This window comes from Protopterus annectens, chromosome 10.part0 (genome assembly GCF_019279795.1).
Source record: "Protopterus annectens isolate FY-2018-M chromosome 10.part0, PAN1.0, whole genome shotgun sequence".
NCBI classification, from domain to species: Eukaryota; Metazoa; Chordata; order Ceratodontiformes; family Protopteridae; genus Protopterus; species Protopterus annectens.
Window position 1 is genome coordinate 1,726,122,915 of NC_056744.1, and position 16,235 is coordinate 1,726,139,149.

Genomic DNA, 16,235 nt, shown 5'->3' on the forward strand with positions numbered 1-16,235 from the left:
TTCACTTAAAATGTTAATAAAGCAACCAGGTCTGTATCAAGACGTACTTCTGAAGGACAAGAATGAAACTCTGATGTCTAACATTAACGACTGCCTTTCTGTCTTATCAGAAAGTGAAACATTTTTGAAGGACATGCAAACAGATAATGTAAAACTAGGGGCGTTCTGCAAAATTCTGGACAGCTGAGAGACATTATCAGATCTTACCACTGTGTATTTTTGTGTACTGCGATGGCTAGACAAGTTAACCTTGGTAACCTTATATTGCCTACTTGTGTTTTCCTCTCCAGATTTCAATAGAAACAGAATATGCCTAGATGGAACTTTACAATCAACAAACAAACATAAATAAATACAAATTTAAACAAGGCATGTTCTGCCTTACTAGTGTTCTGCATTAGTTGGAAAAACCTCAATAAATACACTCGTAATACATAAAGAAAAACATATCACTGTTATACTATCATGATATATTAGTTACAATCAATTGCCTGACCTTGTATATAAAATAAAACACATGTAATGAAAAGTACACTTACAGTTAGAAAACCAACAGTTTCCTGTCTTCTAGTCTCCGACTTATCATACAATGATTTACATGTTGCAGGAACATCATTTTTAATGTTTTCAGCATTTTCTTTCATCTCTTCCACAGTCAGTGTTATTTCCTGCCTGAACTCCAAGCTGCCATTGGGTACTTTCACACTGGTGACCACATCATCATGTTTTGTACATTCAAGGTTTTCTTCCATCTGTTTCAGAACTGCCACTTTGTTATTTTTAAGCTGTTGGAGTAATTTTTGCTCCCAGTCATGTAGTAACAGGTGCAGTTTTGTAAACTCTCGCATAATGTATTGTTCCAAACTATAAGCATCACCCTGAAAACAAACACAGAAAGAATCAAGTTGAGTGTCTGTACATCACAATGTCAGTTTTGTCTATGCACCTCTTCACAAACAACCAAATGAGTGAAGGTCAGTCCTGTCACAGAGAGATCAGGCACCTGTCCACAACATTTGTGATAGAGTTCAACACTTAGTCCATGGCAAGGAAAGAGGGACAACTATCTAGGGTACTTTGTCTCTGAGAATGTGGAAAGGGGATAATCAATAACAAAAAAAAGGTTACTTCAAACTGCTGATTATGGGAGGAAAGAAACACAAAAAAAGGAAAAGGCAGGTAACTGTGTGTTTCAGGGGTTGGCTTCTGTCAGTCCAGTCTCCTGGATCATCTGTGATGACTAAAGTGTCTCTCTGGATATGCACAATTGTAGAGAGGCTATGATCCTACAAAACCTCTCCGGCTGTAAGGAACAAAGTGGGTTTAGTCCCTACAACATTAATATATGATTAACAGGAAATGCGGAGATAAACCACTTTGGTGGGGGCTATGAACTTGGTCAGAGCTGCACAGGAATGCCTCAATCAGGACATGCGGTTGTACGGAATTTGTTTTCAAAGAATAAGTGAGGGGGGGTTATACATATAAATGTTACTTCTACAATATAACAACTGGCACATAAAAACACAAATAACTGTGCCATGATTCAGCCACAGAAAACTAAGAATTTGCAATGCAACTGTCATTGTGTATTCCAGATTAGGCCAGTGTTAGGTCTTTGTATGAAATATGGATACATGCATTCATGTTATTTTACATTTGTTTACCAGGAAAGTCTGATTGGACTTGTTTCCTTTTTCAACGGAGGCCCTGGGAGAAAAGCTCCACACAGAACATAATACACAATACATACAATTTAACATCATTTGATTAGAATTGATCACATAGTGATGGTAACAGAGTTTAAAACAATCAGGATCTATTTGTAAACTAAGTAACCAATAAAAGATCAATATACATGAAATCCTGGCTATTACAGAAATACTACCGGTTCGTAAATTCCTAAGTCAGAATATTGAAATAAAGTGTAGGTAGCAAGACTAAAAATGAAGAGATATACGCATATATTTGTACAGGACTTATTAGGTTATTTGTAGGTACAGTATTCTTGTCTGACATGGGCTCCAATTGTCCTATAGTAAGTGTAGTGTTGGTAACCGAAAAGAAGAGGTATTAGTATTGACTGAGAGATATGGATTAGTCAGGGGCAGAGCAAGGGCACAGCCATGTGTTGGAAAAGTGATTTGTGAGCATTTTATTTTTAATTGAGACAAGGCTGAAATATTTGTAATGTCCTGTGGTAAGGTATTCCAGATTTTGACAATGTAACTTGAGAAGAGTGATTCTCTAGCAAGGTTATTGGTTCTATTGATCTTAATAAGGTGAGTGATCTAAACACATGTGATGTAGCATGACACGTAGGTTTTTGATGTTGGGAAACACATGGGATGCAGAATGGGTGGTACTGACATATGGGAGATGATGTTCAGAGCAGGTACATAATGGCTCATGTGAGACCTTCATATCTTCCTTTCAATATGTTAACCAGAAATGGAAATTAGTCGTGTTTTAGATAATACAGAATGTTCAGTGCCATTAGCTTGACCTTTAAAGACAAAAATCAGTCTGCACTTTTTTTTTCTATTCCTTTCCTTAGGAACATTGCAGAAAGTACACGTGTAAAATCCTACCATAAAAGACTAGACATCCCTTCTCCTCATTGTTGCAGTATTCCTCACTGAATGGATCTCCTGTCAAGACAGCCCAACATCTAGGCAGCATACCAAAGCCTTTACATCTTATACCTGCCATATGCCAGACACACGATCCCTGCACTGGGCGTGTGGCATAAAGGTGACATACAAACACAAATATTCATAAATTAATTGCCCAAGGAGGAACAAAATAACCCCTCAATGCCAACCTTGAACACATACAGCCAGAAGAAAAAAGTTCAGAAGGGAAAGGAAGTGAAAGTCCCTCAGTCCAGAGTGTAACAAAAGACAGATGCAAGCGCCATAACGGGGGGGGGGGGGGGGTGGAGGGGCCAAATACAGCAACAGTGAAGAGAAGGACATTACTGTTTAGTAAGAATTTCTACAGCTGTACTAAGTCACTCCATATCACACTGTTACAGTATTCATAACAAATGGGAAAGCACAACACCTAAGAGGAAGACTGGGAGGAGGAAGGCACAGAAGTGTCCTCTACAAATCCATGCAGAATAGTCCTGGCAAAACCTGCCCTGGAAACAACATCCAATTTGTAATGCTTAGTAAAAGTATGAACAGTGGACCAAGTAGCAGCTTCAAGGATGGAATTAGTGTCTAAACCCTTGAAAAAGGCACAGGAAGAGGCAACCACCATAGTAGAATGTGCATTTACAGATGGAAAAACATATCTGCCATGAAATAAATAAAAGGAAATGGCCTTAGAGAGCCGGATGGAGATGGTTTACTTGGAAACAATGAAACCTAAAGTCCAGGAATGAAAGCAAACTAAAAGTTGCTCAGATTTGTGAATAACTTGTTTTATCCAAATAACATCTGAGCTGTCTACACAGGCCCAAGAAGTGAAGAACCTTCGTAATGGCAGACTGAGAAGGAAAAAAGGACAGAAATTAGATTGTTTAAAGAACAACTCATTGACCTCCTTAGGCATAAAAGAAGGAAAGGAGTGTTCAAGGTCAAACAAGCAGAGATAGCAGACAGATGAGCTTTAACTCAAGAATACAGCAAGCCAGCATGGAACTAATCACACAAATGACAGAAGCAGAGGAACCCCTACTGAGAAGAGATCCTGATGGAAGAGAGGCACCAAACAGAATATAATTTTCCATTTAGGCATATAAGATTTTCTTTTTTTTTAAGAATTTTTTTATTAAAATCAACAGATTTACAATATATACACAGAAAGGAAGAAATTCAGTATCACATACTGTAATACAATATTGGGAATATACTGACTCATCAAGGCAGTCTTGGTACTTCAAAAGCAACATTTCAAGGCTATCCCAAACACTAAAAGTCTTAGTATGATTTATAGATCTTATTCTGATCACTTTTTTCAGTTTTACATAGTATTGCTGTTAAATTTAATTTGTTTAATGTAGGAAATGAATTTGGTTTCAATTTTATGTTTATTTATTTATTTATTTATTTTGTAATAATTCTTCTAGCTACTACCAGGAGACTCCAGATCCGTTGATTTTGTTTGGCCTTTACAGATAAAGGAAGTGGAACATTCATTAATATTATTAATCAAGTTAAAGAACAATTACCAGACCATAACCCCTAAAAAAATACTTCTCTTCCCAGTATACAATTTACTTTTTTACAGTCCATAAAGGTGTATGTCCAATCAGGTTTTATATTTTTACTGCATCTCTAACAGCCTGAAGAAGTCATTTTGCCAAACTTAAGAGACTTTATACGGAGCTAAAAGCATTATATGTATATATTACTACATAAAACTTTTTAGTATAAACTTGAATAAGATTGACTAACTTATTTAAGCAATATATTTTATTCTTACCATCTACTGAGTCATTCAATCCACCAGTATCTAAAAAGTTCCATTATTATGATTTATAATTAATTTACATAACTTGGACAAGTTTCCTTAATAGGACAACTTGCCTTCAATAAAAGCATTCATATATTCATATAATGGGGGAACAGTGTTCTGCTCCTCATCACTCATATTATCATGCATCTGGTTAACATATGCATCCTACTTGTATTCTTCACGTCTATATTATGACACCAAAACAGCTAAACACCAAACGCTGTTTCAATGACACATATTTAGCGAGCTACAAGTTACGGAAATGGCCAGATAGGCTATGACACACCAGTTCAAACATTACAAAGTGGGGGGGCTTCATCCCCAATGTGGCAGGCCGTGCCCCCTCCACACCCCCTAACTAAATATAACAACTTCGAGATCACACTACAGTGGGGAAAATGGCAAATTCACAGTGATGGTCAAGCGATTTTCTTTCCCTAGGAAAAAACAAAATCGGTGCTCTGGCAGTTTGTGTAACTTGAAGTTTGCTAAATATGTGTCAATGAAATGGCATTCAGTGTTCATCCATAATATAGACTCATTCTGTCAACTTAGCTTTTCCTTTTTCAAAACAATTAGACTAGAATATCAATCCATTCCTTTTTAGTATATTAATTTTAACATTCTTCTGAGTTTCCTTAAATCTAGGTGTGTGTGCAACAGGAATGCACAAAATTTCCAATTTTATATTAATGGAGTTTCAAAAATTTCTTTCTTAACAATTTTAAAAATGTATTTCATATATGCAGATTCCTAAGACTGAACTGAATTTCTATCTAAGGTAAATTTTATTAACCAGATGAAAGCATTGCTACATTTTTGTAATTTATCATATTTGATAAAACTAATTAGAATTTAGTAAAATCTGCTCATGAATGTTTTTTTTATTGACTAGTATAAGTTGAGCTTATCCAGAGTATAATAGAATTAAAATTTCCAGCAACAGAATTGATGCTACATCTGGGAAGCTGATATTACCATACTCACTTAATCTTGTATGATTTCTATAAGCTTTTTAGGAATAAGAATGAAGTTAACATTTTTTCCATTTCCTTTAAAAGCTTTTTGTCAGGGATTAATGCTACTGAATGCAATATACATAATCTTTGGTAATATAATATTTTTAAAAAGTAATAACCTAGCCCCAAAATTAAAAAAAAAAAAAACACATTAATTCCATTTTAATAAATACCATTTCATTTTTTTCAACATTTTTATTAATACTCTTACTCGCATCTTGATAATTTTTTATTCTGAAATATTTTAGTTGCATTCCTTCCCAGTTAAATCTATATTTATATTTAAACTTAATATCTAGTATTTGATTTAATACTAAAGTTTCAGTTTTAGTATTATAAAATGTCAGCAGCGATACTCCTTGAAACTATTCAATTTCCTTATCTATTTCTTCAAGTGAATAATTTAAATCTGCTATAGTTAGTAACACATCATTTGTAAAAGCTGCATTTTAGACCAATAATCCTTGTTAATTGAGAATCCATCAGTTTTTTTCATTGTTTCTTATACCATTAGCTGATGGTTCGAAAAATAATGCAAACAGTAGAGGGGCCCACTGTCCAAAAAGTGAATCCCTGAGAAACATAAGAACCAATTAACATATGGAGTCCCTACACAACTTTTTAAATATTCCAACAAATTGTTCTGGAGATGCAAGCACTTCTAAAGTTTTGATTCTGTAAAATGGAACCAATTGTTTAAAAGCTCTCTTGCTATAAGCTAATTACAGCCAATTTCTTGTTCTTCTTTGTGCTACATCTAAGATGGTTATTACCCTTTTCATATTAGCATACATTAATCTACTGACTATAAATCTTGTTTGACCTTTATTAATCTACTATATTTCTTAATCTTGTAGTGAAGGTGGAAGTAAATAGGTCTACATTTATATGAGAAAACTAACTTATTATCCTTTCCTTGGTTAAATATACAGGAGATTACAGAAAATTTCTATGAGGGAAGAATTATTTTCTCACTCTGAATTATCTTGAAACTGTCACTCAGCATTTCTAAAATATTTAATGGAAGAAAACTATATAATTCCATACTTATACATCTAACCCGTTACCATTTTTCCCTTTTTTAAAGCTTCATTAATTTCTATTAGGGTAACAGGTCTAGTCAACAGATATATTTGTTGGCCATTAAGTTTATTAGTAACATTTTACTTTAAATACTTGTCAATTTTGTAATTATCAGGATTATTTGCATCTTTAAGATCCTCATGGATTTAAAAAAAAATAACCATTTCCTCTGTATCTAAAGTAAGCTTATTAGTGTGAGAACTTCTGATATTATTGATTTCTGCCTTTCTGCTTATCATCTAACTTCTAATTTATGTAGATTTTTTTTAAGTTATCCCACAACTGTGCAATCTTATTTTTCTACAGCTTTCTCCACTTTTGTGTTAAAACTACTTGATATGTTGTCATTATTTAATAACTTCACTACTACTAATGTATTTGTTTGTTGTACAAATGTTAGGTTGCATATTTTATTTTGTATTTCTAATGTTTTATCCCACTCTTTCCTTTTATTACTAGCCTTTTTTCTCATTCTATCTTGAATATGCATTTTTAAGGAGCCCCATAGTATGACTTTACTAACCTAACCATTATCATTCAAAGATAAAAAATTCTCAACTTGTTCCTTAAGATAACTTTAAAATTCTTTTAATTTTATCATATATACTGGGATTCTATAAACAATCAGGAATTTCCTTATATTTATTAATATATTAATACTTGGCGCATAATGATCAGATACAGGACAAGGAATAGTTTTAAAATAATGCACTTTATTAAGTAAATCTGCAGAGACATAAATCCTGTTAATTCTAGTCTGTGTCTCATGTGCATAAAAATGAGTGAAGAATGAAGACTTTTCTGCTTTTACTATTAAATCAACTAAATTATTATTACTAATCCATCTGTTTAGTGCTTTAGCTGATACCAGAAGTTTAGTTTTGTTCTATTCACTGTTATCTGCTAGGCTAGATATGCAGTTAAAATCTCCTGCTAAAATTAAACTACCCTTCCAATGACTTTGTAGTAAGTTTAATTGATCTTTAGCCATTCCTGCACCTATTAGAAGGATCCAGTAAAAGTTAGCTTAATTACACAGTTTACAATAATTAAATATAATGGCAAATGTATACATTCCTTTGGGACTGTTAATAGACTGTAGAAAATCTACTGTAATGCCCGAATTCATGCAAAGTATAGCAGTTCCTCTCCTCTTTGTTAAACGCAAGTAACATTTCATAAGATAGGTTACTTATATATTGTACATCTTTATCACATGAATCTCTTGCAAGAATACAATGTTTCTACTTAATTTTAGATCTCCTTACTGATTTCCATGTGTTGCCATATATATTAGCAAACAATAGGTTAAAACTATCCATACTGTATACTTAAAGATTTCTTTTAAAAGATATGAAACACTTGTACACCATATTCATTTATTTATAACAGAAGATATAGCAAACCTCCTGGCTGATATCAAATATAACTCCCCCCTACTATCATTAGGGAAAAGGTCTTTAATGTGCTCTCTAAGACCAATAACACTGTATCAATGGGCCCAGACAATATCCCAGGATGCCTTCTAAATAGTATGAAACATGACCTATCAGGGCCTCTGGAATTACTATTTAACTGCAACCTTCAAACAGGCCTCGTGCCTCATGAATGGATAGTCCTATATGTAAAGCCATGGAAAGTATGTAAAGCCATGGAAAGAATTAGCATGGAGAAGATCAATAGAGATATAGTAAACCTCCAGACACTGGACACAACCCAGTTTGGTTTCGTAAAGGCCAGTTCATGACTACTCAACCTGGTGGACTTCTTTGAGAAGGTCAACAAAACAAAGGATGAGGGCAAAATCGTTCACACTGCCTACCTTGACCTGGCCAAGGCATTTCACAAAATAACCCACTGGGGCATTGTTGACAAACTCAAGAGGTTAGGTACAAACCCGTACATCACTCGGTGGATAGCCAACTGGCTCACAGACAGGACCCAGGAAGTTAAAATTGGGGAGTCCCCCTGTAGAAAGAGGCCAGTCATAAGTGCAGTCCCTCAGGGATCAGTCCTTGGACCGCTCCTTTTTGGCATTTACTTCTCCAAAGTCAAGGCCAATGTCAGTGGTCTCTGGCTGACTACATTTTCAGACTACTGCAAATTAGGAGCAGTCATTGAATCTCACACTGACATAAATTATCTGCAGGAGGGGCTGACACAGACAAACAACTGGTTTCAGAGACCAGGACTAAAACCAAATACCAAGAAATGCAGAACAGTATCCTTTGGAAAGTCAAACATCCCTGGTAACTATCATATTGAGAACACAGCCTTTAGAGTTGAACCAGTAGTCAGGGACTTAGGGACACACATAGTAATCTAGCCTTTGATCATCATGTGTCTACAGTGGTGAGGAAATCATTCTATGTAGTGCAACTTATAAACAAAAGGTATAGCATCCAAGACCAAGGAAGTCAATGTTCCACTGTATTTGGCATTCATCAGACCTATCACTGAGTACAATGCCCTCTCTGGTATGTACCTAACCAGGCATATCCAACAACTGTAACATCCACAGAGGTTCCTCAGTAAAAGAATACAGGGCATAAGTAATATGTCCTTTGCAGACTGCCTCAAGGCCCTATCCCTGTTGTCGGTCTCCTACAGGCTTTTGAGGGGAGATCATTACAGGCATACAGGGCATTGTTAGACCTCCTGCATATCCACAAAACAAACATAGCAAAATAAATTTAAAATGGGTGGCGAAAGCCAAACACATTCTGGCTAGGCTTATAAATGCCCTAGGGCAGATAGCCTAGTATGAACCTATGAACCTAATACCAGAATTACCCATTCTAAAGACTTAAAACCTTGCCTGTGATATAAATAGGACCTGGAGAGATAGGAATGTAACTCAGAGACTACCCCCATCTATGGAACAGGATCCCCATCCACGAAAAGCAGAGTTCCTCTCTAATCCAATTCAAGTGCAACTTGGACCACTGGATGGGAAAACAGAAATTCATCCCTGGTTTGGCACCTATGTCTCTGATGCAAACAGGTAACCTGTAAAAGTTTCCTCTCCCAAACCCTGGCTTACACTTATCAAGGGTATCAGAACTAGTCAGGGATTTGGGATGCATGGCTAGGCTTAAAAAAGGCCCTTGTGGTCATTAGTCTAGTAAACACCTACAAATGTATGAATTGTATATACAACTGTAATGCATTCCTCCAACACTACCTTAACATTCCACATTTTTTAAATTCTTCCTTTCTACAAACTAAACTACTGAAACTCATAAATAAGAAAATCAAGTCTAAAACTGTAACTGCATATATTACTAACAAAATACAATCATACCATGGCATATCCATGTTCCTAGTTTGCCTATCAAATAGTGAGAGAGAGATAAACTACTATAATAAGTACCAAAACCTAAAAATGCATTAAAAACTACCAAACGTTATCATGACTTTTTTGAATTTAAAACTATTCCCACATTACTGCATAAAAGATTAATTGTCCGCTTCTTATCATAAATATTAAATAATCCAACAAAGGGTATACTGGTTGTGCCCAAGCATAGCTTAGTTACAATGGAGGACAACTATACTTAGAACCAGCTACTTTAGTAAGCTTGTAAAAAAAAAACATGTAAATGATGATACAGTAATAAGATGTAAATCAGGAATGGCTGCAATCTGTGTAACGATCTTATCTAAACAATGCATTTTACTCCCTGCTTCCAATTCATAGTAACTTTTTGTAATGTGTTCCTGCACTGTGCACGTATACCTTGGAAAAGTGAAGTCATGCCTTTTCTACCTTTGTAATCTGTGAAGATGCTTGTGATAACTGCTACCATGTGTATTTCCTGCTGGGAACTGCTTACCCTTACCAAAACTAGTGGTACTTGATGGTCAAGAAGCTACAGCCATCTTGGCCTTTGCCCTTTGGCTATTTCCATGCACTCATTTCCTACTATCAATGGATGACATGGTCAGCACCCCCCCAAGTGTATGGTAGCCTGAAAAGCTGCTAACATCACAAGATTCAGAACCTGAAAAAGGCAAAGGTTGACTAGGCAGTGGAAAGACACCTTCAACCAACAGAAACTCTTCTTTAGCAGGTAGAAGACTTGCTCACCAAATTGTCTTTAACCAATGAGCCACCAGAGGCCTCCTCCACATATCAAAGTTCCCTCTGAAGACCCATCAAGGAGGGGTGATATTTGTGGTCCTCCAGACTGGGGTGTGAGCTGTGCTACAGAAGTCATCACCCTTCCACTTTTGTATCTGCTATCAGTATGCCCTCTGTCTCTAACCAATGTGGGTCCACCACAGTATTCCAGTCTTGTCCATCTTTTATGCTGCATCTATTCCTTAACTCTTCCTTAAGCCTCCCTACTGCACCTTCTTCCCTTTCTCCTACCTGAACTTCTCTTATATTTAAAAACAATAGGGAGTCCATCTCCTGCAAAAACCTGCTGCCCCTCCCTTCATCTACCACCCCCTCCAATACAACCATTTTTATGCTTTCCTTCTGTGTGCCCTTCATCTTCTCTTTCCCTCATTTCCAGCTTTCCTATTTTTCCTCTTTCCAATCTTTTAAAAGACCAATCAAGGTGTCCACTTAAGCACATCCCTACATTCAATAAATAAAAGCTTTTAGCAGTTTAACTTGATTTCTGAACAGCTGTGATGAGATCTGCTTTCCTTAAATAATTTTTAGTGTTATGCACAGGTTAGCACAGGCTTTCACTCACTTATAAACAAAAGAAACAGCAGAAAGAAATAAGTTGCCACGTTACATTCAAGTGGCTTCCATGACACATAGCAGACTATGTTTAATACATTTAATGTTTCAGATAACCAAAAATATTGTGGTAATTTCTTTACTTCTGCACACCAGTTTTCTGTAATCAGCACCATTCATTGGTACTTACCACATTTATGTAAAGGTACAGTGGCACACTTCTCTGATTACCGTTGCATTTTCTTCTGGTGTTTCCACAACAGTACATAACCTGCTGAATTAATCTGTGCATTGTCTATACATGAAGTTTACAGCATTTTGCAGAATAAATATGAAACAAGAAACAAAAATGCAACCACAGAGGCAAAAATCTCCATTCCTACATATCTCACTGAATGGCTTCCAAACAGAGCAGGTGTCAAAATGTTTAAAAGCAGTGTGCACACAATACGTATTACTGTTACTCAGGTTAGCAGCAACACACGTCGATAGGTCTGAATTATCAAACCATTACTTCTGTAATGAGACCAGTGTGTGTGTGTGTGTGTGTGTGTGTGTGTGTGTGTGTGTGTGTGTGTGTGTGTGTGTGTGTGTGTGTGCGCATGTGCACACACACACAAACACAGGAAAGGTGGGTTCAGCATTTATTTGGTGCACTAACCAGTTAGCAGACTGTATGCCAGTAGAACAAATGTGATGTTTTTACTTTCCCATTTCAGACAACATGCATATGCAGACTGTTACCCTCAAGCCCTCAGTGTGTTGGCACAGAGACACGTGGGTTTGCCTTAGTGCTCTGAGATGGAATTGAACAGGAAAAACTGAGGAGTGGGTGACAAGTGCAAGTCATCTATGGAAAAGCAGGGGTTTATGTTAACCATCTCAGACCATGCAGACATACACTGAATCTTCTTAGTATAGAATCAATTTACTTAGCCAATTACTGATGCCAATTTTATCCTTGAACTCGGGCATCATTCTTGGTAATGGTAAAATGCTGCTCAATAGCAGAGCCTTACTTTGTTCAAAGGTATGAGGAGAGACAGTTTGACTGCGTCTCCTCACCTCCTTTAAAGTGGGATGTCTATCATTCATCCCCACATGTTAAACTACAAAGTAGTAATTGTAAATGGGGTGGCGCAGAGGCCTAATGGCCCTAGTGACATCGCTAACCCTAGTACCACACACAGCTAACACCTTGTCTTTTGCCATCCTGGTGAGTGTGGTCTCTCTATGTCTTGAAAAGTAATTACCAATGACAAACACATTTTATGGAATGTGCTGATGTTTTATACGACCTCAATAAGCTAGCAAGATGTCAAGTAGACATTAGAAGTTTAGGAAAGGTTTCTTTATGACCTCAGCATATGTTGCAGTGAAGTTGTGGAACTGTGTTCCTATGCTATGTTGTGTTGTTTAATGGGTTATGGGTGGGACACAGAGTGAGAGACACTAGACTCCAGTTTTGATAAACAATGCATCTCTCTCTAGTGCAACCAGTGAATATTAGAATTTGGCTAACAGTAAACATGAAACAGCAGTTATATTGCCTCAAAAATCAAGTACAGATAAGTTCTTAAAGGACGAGACTAAAGCACGCTTGGACTCAACGGTTACAGGCAGTGTTTTTTTTAGTTCAATTAATAACACAAATGACAACTAACAGATATACTCTTAGTACAGATCTACAAGCAGTGAAAACAGTTATGGTTAAGGACACCCAACGTATAACTAGCTTACTTACACAGTAAGTGTATAGGCTCTGAGTGAGAGTCGTTTAGACGATCGTTGGTTTCACCTGTAGTTATATGTGCGCACTCAGTATTCTGGGTCTGAGGATCACAACAGGAGGGAAAATGAATTTAACCAGTTTAAGAGGCTTACACAAAATGATACTTTTGGGTGTTTACTGATGAGAGTCAAAGACAAGAAAGAGGGTCCTTGTGGTAAAATTAACATAAGGGGCAGCTAACTACAATGCCGATAGGTTTAATAACACAGCAGGAACACAGTGGAAGGGTGTTAAATCTTCAGATTCGTGAGACATGCAACACTTATTTTTCATTGGAACTATAATGGTTTAGGATTCAGTAGATGCTCATGAGAATGACAGAAAACATAATGAAAGACTGAGTTTGGTTTGCTGCTTTGCGTAACTTACTGATGAGAGACAGAATTGCACGTAGCATCAAATGTAAGAGGAATAGTATGACTAAGACACATGACAAATCACTGGTTATGTGGTTTGAATATTTTAGATCGAAAGCATGACTGAAAAGCTGGACATTGTAAAATAAGAATGTGAATTCTGTGAATAAGTTTTGAATGACCCAAGCCATACCTCCCTGTACTACATGACAAGAGACCTGGAAGAGCTCTCTGATCACGTAGCCCAGGCCAGTATGACCCCGACCCCAAGAAGCATCCTGCCCTCACCAAGAATGATACCACAGTATAAAGACAAAATTCTTGATTTCAACAATTGGCTAAGTTTCTGGTGTCATTCAAAGGGGATCCAGTGTCTGTCTGCCTGGGATGACATGCTCGACAAGCCACGCTGCTTCGCTAGAGACGGCTTGCACCTGTCACCCTTAGGCTTTAGAATACTTGCCAAGGCTCTTGCCACCCCATAGTGCCTTTTTTAGGCAAGGCTCAAAAGACAAACCCACTGCAGTAAATAGCACAAGCAACAAAAAACTGAGGGTAATGCTACTCAATGCCAGAAGTCTAAACCTCAAAATGCATGCACTCGAGGCACTCCTCAGTATGGAGAAAATTGATATATGTGCAGAAACAGAAACCTGGTTTAAGGCTCCAGAGAGCACCCCAGCACTACCAGGCTACAACTCATACCATACATTTTGGCCACAGAACCCAAACCGAAATACAAAAGGTGGGGGCGTATCCATATTCATTAAGGATACTCACACCTCCAGGTTAGTGGCACAGTACGATGCTTCAGAGATCATCCACGTGCAACTAACAATGGGCAAAACTGCAATTCAAATTGTAGCTTGTTACAGATTATCCACCATGTCCCATGACCCCCATTCCGCATCTCTGGAAACACTGGGAAACATAAAGGTCCTACCAAACACCCTAATATTGGGCGATTTCAATTACCCAAACATTAACTGGGAGAACTACTCAAGTACTAACTACCCTTGCTCAACTTTTCCTAGAATTTATAAACTCAAACGCCCTAGTTCAACTGGTCAACACTCCCACCAGAGGTGACAACATATTGGACCTGGTCATCACCAACATGGGCAACCGGTGTTCCACACCAGAGGTCAACCCCTTGCTGGTTAGATATGACCATAAACAAATCACTTTGGATATCCATATCCCGCCCCCACCCCCGGACAAGAAAGCCACCATGAAAAATTTTTCAAAAGCAAACTTCACGTTACTTAACACCGAGGTGGAAAGTTTCAAAGCCCCTTGCTGAAGGATAACAATGTCCAAGCTGCAAAATCCTTTACTAATGCATTCTACGGACAGCTACAAGAATTCATGGTTCGTGCCATCCCAAGCAAAACCAAGACTCACTCCTCCAAGAAATGGAAACCAGTTTGGTAGACTCCTGCCATAAACAAGCTATACAATAGAAGGAGGAAACTAGTACAGAAGAGAGTAAAATCCCAAGAAGGGAAGACATCCCTGATCAGTATCTACAAGAAACTACGATCTCTCATAAAATCATCCAAGGCGAGCTTTAAAAGAAAAATTGCCAAGCACTCCAAAGATAACCACAAGGCATTCTTTAGCTATGTCAAGAATCTAAGTGACAATGCTCAGATCTGTGGTTAGTACAGAATGGCACAAAATACACTGAACCGACTGATATCGCCAACATCCTGGTAGACAAGTTCAGCGCAAACTTCACCCCCCTCTCACCCCCAAAAGGGCCCATAACCATACCAGAAGAATGTAGAGTCCCTGAAATCATAGACACTCAGGTTAAAACAGCCCTCTCCAAAGCCAAAAACACAGCATCAATGGGACCGGATGGTGTCCCAAGCGTCCTACACGAGCTCAAAGATGAACTAACCCCTCACCTAAACACACTTCTCACTCTCTCCACAGGCTACATACCCATAGAGTGGCACACAGCAACGGTTATTCCACTCCACAAAGGTGGAGCCACAACAGACCCCGGGAACTATCGCTCTATAAGCCTAACTAGCTTGGTCTGTAAGGCTATGGAGCGCATCTTCATGGAACTCATTAACAGAGACATTGCGACTTCCAAACACTGGACCCACCCAGTTTGGCTTTGTTAAGGGCAGATCATGCATCCTATACCTGGTGAACCTCTTTGAGACAGTTACCAAGGCTATAGACGAGGGAAAGGTGGTACACACAGCCTACCTAGACCTCGCTAAGGCCATTGACACCATTCCCCATTCTGATATTATAGACAAGCTCACCAGCATGAACATAAACCCCTACATCACAAGATGGGTCACCAAATGGCTCATGGACAGAACCCACATAGTGAGAGTTGCGGGAGCTAGGTCTGACTCTAAACCGGTTACTAGTGGCGTTCTGCAGGGCATAGTCCTAGGACCCCTGCTGTTCGGCATATACTTCTCAGAGGTACAGGCAAGCACAGGAGGATTATGGCTGACCAAGTTCGCAGATGGCTGCAAACTAGGGGCTATAATTGACTCTCCGGCTGACACAGACATCCTGCAAAAGGGTCTCACTGAGACGGATACCTGGTGTCAAAATCATGGCCTCAAGCTAAATGCCAAAAAGTGCATAGTCATCCTTTTTGGTAAAAACAAAGTACCCACAAACTACCACATAGGTGGTAGTCCCCTAAATACGGAAGACGTAATAAGAGATCTGGGGACCCAAGTAGATAGTAATTTCACCTTTGATAATCACATTGCCAAAGTGGTTAGAAAATCCTTCTATGTGGCCCACCTAATCACAAAAGGGTTCGCATCCATATTAAA

At 37.9% G+C, this 16,235-nt stretch overlaps 1 protein-coding gene across 3 annotated transcripts in view; it reads right to left on the bottom strand.

Annotated features, from left to right (window-relative positions):
- The window catches only part of LOC122813962 (zinc finger protein 585A-like), a 420,613-nt gene that overhangs the window by 77,898 nt on the left and 326,480 nt on the right, over nt 1-16,235 (bottom strand). For all 3 annotated transcript variants that reach the window (XM_044086514.1, XM_044086513.1, XM_044086512.1), the window contains one exon: nt 540-878. In XM_044086514.1, coding sequence (XP_043942449.1) covers nt 540-878 — 339 coding nt within the window. The remainder of the gene's footprint in view (nt 1-539; nt 879-16,235) is intronic.